Source organism: Hyperolius riggenbachi, chromosome 6 (assembly GCF_040937935.1).
Source record: "Hyperolius riggenbachi isolate aHypRig1 chromosome 6, aHypRig1.pri, whole genome shotgun sequence".
In the NCBI taxonomy this organism is placed as follows: Eukaryota; Metazoa; Chordata; class Amphibia; order Anura; family Hyperoliidae; genus Hyperolius; species Hyperolius riggenbachi.
Window position 1 is genome coordinate 191,812,415 of NC_090651.1, and position 7,500 is coordinate 191,819,914.

Sequence of the window (7,500 nt, forward strand, 5' to 3'; positions counted from 1 at the left end):
CCATTCATATGGATACACCTTATCTATGGATACACCCCATATATCAAACTATACCATCAATGTTTTTGTTCCAATAGTCTTGGAGGGATCTATCCAATGTGGGTTAGTGGCAGACCAATAGCGGTGGCTTTGTTTGTTGGCTTCACCATTCACATAAAATGGTGTGTGTGGGTATCGTGGCGGGGAGCGGCAAGGAGGTATCCAGGAGATCACAGTGACTCGATTGGTATGTTTTTATTGTACAAATCAGACAGTACAGATTCTGTTTAAGGGGCTACCTTTACTAGGACACAGAGAAAAAAAACTTTATTGGGGGGGGGCAGCCCAATCAAAATTTTGCTATGTTGTAAGGAGAACAGAGGCGCCAACAGAGTAAAATATATCTAAAAACTTTAAAATTCCTCGGGAGGCGGTGGTGGACTCATCTCCCCGAAGCAGACATGATACTGTCGGTTTTAGTAAAAACAAATTTATTTATATACTCCAACATACAGTGCAACGCGTTTCACGGGTATATTCCCGCTTCTTCCGGCAATAACGAACAGGAGTGAACACAGTGCATTCTTAAGGTCATGATAAGCGCCTCTGGGGCCCCATAGCAACATTTTGCTATGGGGTCTTTGCTATGGGGTCCCATGATTTCTAGCTATGCCCCTGGCTCTATAGAAGGAAAATTCTCACCCTCAGTGTCGCCCAGTTTCGAAATGAATAGCTGCAAGCACAAATTGTGAGTGTAAAGAACAGATTTGTTTCTATTAATCATAGACAAAGGAATGCGAGAGGCAAGTCTGATCTGCATACTTGATCAGTGGGGCTTTTTAGAAAAGATTATAATTTAACTACTAACATTACAAAAGGTGAATTAGCATCTTTTTAAACAAGCGATCAGCAAATATAAATGTATATTTATCTCATGACAAGAACAGTTTGCAGAGAGTAGAGAAGTGACTTTCATTTTTTTAACAAGACTAACAATTATAATCATGGGTGAAATTATGTACAGCCCCTAAAATGCAAATATGCCCGATGGGCACTTTTCTGTAATAAATAAGCTGCAAATTATCAGAATATTTGTTAGAGGCAAAATAGAGGTCCCATGGTCTGATTAGAATAGACTACAGAAGAAGGATACCACCATGTTTTTACGCCAAAGGATAAGCAAGCAGAAACTTTAAAGTGGATCCGAGATTAACATTTACTCATTGCATATAGTTAAATATAGTTTATAGGACATTCCTCAGGCCAAATACTTTTTTTTGTTGTTTTAATACCCCAATTCCCTATAAACTAAACAAGCCTCACCCACAGCTCCTCCAAGTGCTCATGGGAGCTCAGTCTGGGGAATAGGAGGCGGCAGCATTACCAGCCAGAGATTACAGAGGTGAGGAGAGCAGAGAGGAGTAGAGTTTCCGCAGGCTGAGGGGAGGAGATGCAGAGCAGCTTGTCTGTGTAATGACGACAAGCGGAATATGGCTGCTCTCATTGTTTCACAGGAAGGAATAATCATATACTGTTAAAGCGGTTTGCAGCTAGATTTGCTGTGTAAACTATCTAAACTTTAGATAAGATATATAGAGACAAGATACTTGTTATAGTTCGTTCTTCATCTTGGATCCACTTTAAAGCTAAAATGAAATTCCTTTTTAATGCAGACACTAATAAAAGCCTGACAAGCAAACAAAATTGATTGTTTTTCCTTTTAATAAAATTATGAGATGACAACAGATGGGAGTTGCTGATCAAAACAGCAACATTAACAAAACTTTTAAGGCCCCCAAAAAAATCTGAAATGACTTAACTTTAGGTTAATGTCATTGTAAATCAGAAAAACAACAACAACAAAAAATTCATGTAAACAGTCAGTCACCAGTGTTCAGAATTTTCGTTGATGGTGGAAAACAAAAATATAGGGGGACGTCATAGATAACTGATGAACCCTTGGATAGGCAGAAGCTCCACACAGAAAGTGAGTGGGACTTGAGGTACTGAAATACCAGGTGGTGGCGGTGTTGAGTACTGCAATATGTGCACAGTGCTCCCTCTTAATACAAAGGGATAGCAGCAGGACATGGAGACATGGGACCTTGCATAGGTCTATCCAATCGGAGCATAGACCAAGTTTTGTGGGGCCAGTGTATGGGTAAGTGGTGGGGATAGGGGACATGGTAGGTGGAAGAAAAAATGGGTCAGATGGATGGTGGCTTTTGCACTAAGAAGCTTCTATGTCCTATTTCAGGCAGCGCTCAAAGTAGGTTGACCCTATGTAGCCCCCCCGCATGGACCGCTGAACGTTCTGTTCAAATAGGCGTCTGTTGTTTTGAAGAACTTCGGCAGCTTCTTTGTTTAAGGGATCTTCAGGGTTTGGCTCCTGAGGAATAAAATAAACATTAATGCAAGTGTTAAAATGGCTGTGAAATACGCAAAATTACAGTACGTGCTAGATAGAAAACTCTACAAAACACAATTACTGTTTATGGGTACCCTGAGATGTTTCTGGGGTATTCAACAGTGTCACATAGAAAAAAAAATTAAGCTGTGTGGGTCAACGCCTGAGCAAGGTGCCGGACACTTGGTAATTCTAAACAAAAATCCCACTTAAAATTTACTGAAGAAAAGTATTTGTACAAGTACCCCAGGGATAGCAATTCCGAGTGAATACAGGGCTTCGACTCCTGTGGAAACACAACACAACTTTGGTAGCCCCTTCCACCTCCTGCTTTCAAAGATAACTAATGGCCCATACTCACGGGCTACAATTGTCGCCGCAACACGCGGCGCGCGCATGTTGCGGCGACAGGTCGCCCGTGAGTATGGGCCGTCGCACGAGCGCGCACCCCGAACTGTCGCCCGCTGCTGATGTTGCCAGGCGAGTGAAAGTTTCAATCGCCTGGCGAGTCGCCGCCGCACCTCCGCCGCAACTGTCAGTAGTCCGCGTGAGTACGCGGACTAGCGACAGCAACCTCCATTGAGAATGCGGAGCTTCCGGCGGGGGGAGGAGGAACGTCGGCGACAGCTTCCGTCGCGCCGCTGGTCCCTCTTCCGCGTGTGTACGCGGAGGGACCTGGCGAGGAGCTGTCGCCGGCCTGTCGCCCACACGCTCACGTGTGCTGGCGACAGGCAACTTTTGCTGCCCGTGAGTATGGGCCATAACAACAGTAGCTCAAGTGCAAAGGACAGGTGAGATGAAATAACCAAAATTGCATGCATATACATCTTGTAAAAGAAGAAGAAAGGAGGGGCCCTCCTGGAGAACTTGTAGAAATACCATTACCAGAAAGTCTTACTGACTAAGTTTACTCCAGTACAGCAATCCAGAAACACAAGCAAATGATAGATTTTTAAAGGCGGGATCATACACTACTGGCCTTTACTTTTTGAAAGCCTAACCATAGCTGGAAAGAAGAGTCATTCTGATTTAACCAGGTTGCAGACTTACAAATTCATTCTACACAAGTGCCAGCTCTCTCAGTCAAAAATGAAAATTGTGATCGAGTAGACTGCACGCTTCTTTCTGATGGAAGAGGTTTCTCTATCACAGTATTTGCGATAATGGCCTCTCTGAGCAATCTTGCTAAGGATCCTTTAGACGCTTGAAGTCCTCTGTTTTCCACTAAGCTTACAAACAGATGGTCAGTTCATCTTCATTCACGTGTGTCCCAGAGATAAATTAATATTGCTTTTCCAAAGTCATAAGTATGCATTTCTTTCATGGGCATTTTTGGCAAAAAGACAAAATGGAAGGAAAATTCATCTCTTGTTAATAGTGAAAATTGGGTCTTGGCCTGAAGATATTTCTATCCTGCATAACCAGCAAAAATTCTACCAACTGAAGCAGTTGCTGCTGGAAAGGCAACCTTTCAGCTAATTCATACTACAAGAGCTTTTCTAAGCGTTATCCTATGTATTTGTTCACACTGGAGCGATGAGATTTTGTAAAAATCCCCCATAGCATTGCATTAGCAAGAGCTTTTAAAATCTCTAGTATTTAAAAAGCTCTTGTAGTGTGAATCAGCCCTTAATGTAAGACATTTTAATAAACCCTCCTCCAGTGGTTTCGAAGTGGTGCTTCATCAAAACAGCTGAGACTGTGGGAAAGTCCCATGGAGGAACTATTTTTATTTTATTTTTTTGCAATATAATAGGATTTCATTTCTTAAAGCATACTAGAAGTGACATGCGACATGATGAGATAAACATAGATACATATAATACTAGTCCTAATAAGAAGTTGTAATTAAAATCTGGGGTTGAGGGAGGGACACAAATTGCAACTTCTACCCATCTTGTATAATAAGGAAAGTTGACAGATTTTGACGACTTCATGTCATAGATATAAATGATATAAATGATTCTGAAGCCCCCCTAATTCATGAACGGTTGTCTTTTTTTGTGTTATTCTCTTCAGACTTTTTATAAAGGAATTTACTTTTTCCATTATTAAAGGATCACTTTAAATTATCTTGACCTTTACCCTTCTGGAAAAAGTTTCTTTTTACACAAAAAAAATTTAAGGCATATACTGACATGTCCCCCTCACCCACCATGTAGACATGCTGCCTCTCCTGGCATCTCCCCATCAGCTTCTTAGTATCTAAATCCAGATCTGTCTTTAAAATAAATAAACTAATTAAGCCAGAGGGAAAGGGTTTTGCTATACAAATGGAAGCTACTGTTCGAAAGGTAGCTGCCAGTGCCTCCCAGGATCTCCTCAGGACTGTATCTTGTCGTCTAAGAAGTCTTTTTGTGCATTTAGGTCCTCAAAGGCAAGCTCATCCGCTTTAAAGACCTATAAAAAAGGGAGTGTCCGAACACAGACACTTGACCCAACATTCTGTATCCTTCGACGCAAACAGAAATCTTCATTGGACAGCCTTAGACAAAAACAGCCTTCTCTCTGGCATTTCACTAGAATAAACTGTGTACCGCATTTTTCGGACCATAAGACGCTCCGGACTATAAGACGCACCCAGATTTAAAGGGCAAAAACCAAGGAAAAATAAATAAATAAATAAACCTGGTGTGTCTCCCTCCCCCCCAAGTTATTATGGTCAATGTTAGGCAGGAACAGCAGTTCTCAAAGGCAATATATATGATCAATATTGAAACATTTAACTCATGACAATATAGTCTATAATAAACGTTATCACTACAGCTACTACACTCCCTGCAGTAAGCATAAATCAATATGATACAATGGTCACTAGATCTTCATTGGTGTATAAAGCAATGCTGCCAGACCTCCAAAACCAATCATAAGTCCCTTCTTACAACTACTTGGAAGTGATAACAGTCTCAGGAATCAGCATCTCTCACCCCAGGAGCAGTGGCTTGTGGCAGCGTCTCTCACCCCAGGATCGTCCAGTTTGTATTGTTTGAATTCACAGCGTGCTGCAACTGTCTGGCACCCGTCGGCTCTGCTCTCATAGCGGCCCTGCTTCTGCACAGCGTGCTTGCGGGGATGCTTGTCAGGGATCTGCGGCTTTGCTATGACTGTGGGCGCTTTTCCTAATTGTATCACAGTAGGCGCTTTTACCTCTTTCAGCGCTGCAGCCTGGAGGGAGGATTCAGCATTAATCATCTGCTACAATCCCAGGAGCGGCTGCTATTCACTGGCGGGCGTTCTTCAGTACGGAGGCTTTAAGAGTCCCTTGCTTGATGAGGTCATGAAGCAAGGGACTCTTAAAGCCACCGTACCGAAGAACGCCCGCCGGTGAATAGCGAGCAGAGCAGCCGCTCCCGTGATTGTAGCAGATGATTAACGCTGAATCCTCCCTCCAGGCTGCAGCGCTGAAAGAGGTAAAAGCGCCCGCTGTGATAGGATTAGGATAAGCACCCGCTGTGATACAAGTACGATGGCGGCGCGCACAGACGCAGCGGCTTCATGCTACCCACATTGGTGCTCTCTTCTATTAATTTTCTTCCTACTGACCTTCACCGCCTCACAAGCAAAGGCAAGCATCCACTACAATCGCCAGGAGCTTCTACAGATCGGATCAAGCAGCACAGGAGATTACTTTAACACGGAATCAATACCGCAGGAGATTCTTAGATCACCAGGTCTTTCGTTAACCACTGCCATCCTCGGAAATAGACGGGGCAGAAAGCGAAGCAAGAGGAAACAAAAGAGAGGTAAGCGATCAGGACTGCTAACTAGACTGAGAGCTACTCCACATAAAACCCCTCTTCCTAGCGCACTGCTTGCAAATGTGAGATCCCTCGCAAATAAAATGGATGAGCTCCGACTGAATATCTCCACGTATAAAACTATGAGAGACTGTTGCCTTTTGATTTTTTCGGAGACATGGCTGGACCCCTCCATACCAGACGCTGCAGTTGAGCTTGCAGGTCACACGCTTCACCGCGCTGATCCAACGCATGATTCTGGCAAGAAAACAGGTGGAGGACTATGTGTTTATATCAATAATGCTTGGTGCACTAACGTAACCATAATCAACAAGTCTTGTTCACCTGATGTGGAATATCTAATGCTGAGATGTCGACCGTTTTACCTACCCAGGGAACATAAAGCTATTATAATTATGGCAGTATACATTCCACCTCATGCCAATACTAAGTCAGCAAATGAACAACTGTTTGATGTCATTAGTAAGCAACAGAACTCACACCCTGATGCAATTTTCATAATTGCTGGAGATTTTAACCAAGTAAATCTTAAGGCATTTCCCAGATTTTATCAGCATGTGGACTGTAAAACCAGAGGAGAAAACAGCTTGGATCATGTCTATACAAACATAAAAAGTGCCTATAAGATCACCCCACGCCCCCCACTGGGACAGCCTGACCATCTATCTTTGTTTCTTATTCCCGCATACAAAGCCATTATCAACAATGCTAAACCAATTAGCAAGTCTGTTAAACTCTGGCCTGAGACTGCCTTCTCTCAGCTCCAAGATTGCTTTGAAAATACAGACTGGGATATTTTCTTTTATGAAACAGACCTGGAGACGAGTACTTCCTCTGTATTGTCATATGTTAATTTCTGTGTGGACACCATCACTGCCAACAAAAGAATTACGGTTTACCAAAATCATAAACCATGGATTACAAAAGATTCAAGGAACTTCTAAAGAATAGAAACAAAGCTTTTAAAATACAGGACAAAGAAGCATATACTTCAGCCAGAGCAAGTCTGAAAAAAGGCATACGAAATGCAAAACTTAAATACAAACAAAGGATTGAGGAAAACTTTGAAAATTGCTCAAACCCAAAGAGGATGTGGCAAAGCATTCAACTATTCACAGATTACAAAAAGAATAGCACTCAATATACACTGGACAATAACATCCCCAGCCTAGCAGAGGAACTTAACAACTTCGTTGCTAGATTTGAAAAAGACAACAATCGGCCTCCAGTCAACTTTGGGCCCACTACAGACTCACAGCCTTTAATCCTTCACATACATGAAGTGCAGCAAGCACTCACAAATATCAACACCAGGAAAGCTGCAGGTCCTGATGGTGTGCAAGGACGTGTGCTCCA

At 42.6% G+C, this 7,500-nt stretch overlaps 1 protein-coding gene across 3 annotated transcripts in view; it reads right to left on the bottom strand.

Annotated features, from left to right (window-relative positions):
• Window positions 1-215: 215 nt before the first annotated feature.
• The window catches only part of UBE2M (ubiquitin conjugating enzyme E2 M), a 288,535-nt gene continuing 281,250 nt past the window's right edge, over window positions 216-7,500 (bottom strand). For all 3 annotated transcript variants that reach the window (XM_068240251.1, XM_068240249.1, XM_068240252.1), the window contains one exon: window positions 216-2,368. In XM_068240251.1, coding sequence (XP_068096352.1) covers window positions 2,228-2,368 — 141 coding nt within the window. In that variant the 3' untranslated portion in view covers window positions 216-2,227. The remainder of the gene's footprint in view (window positions 2,369-7,500) is intronic.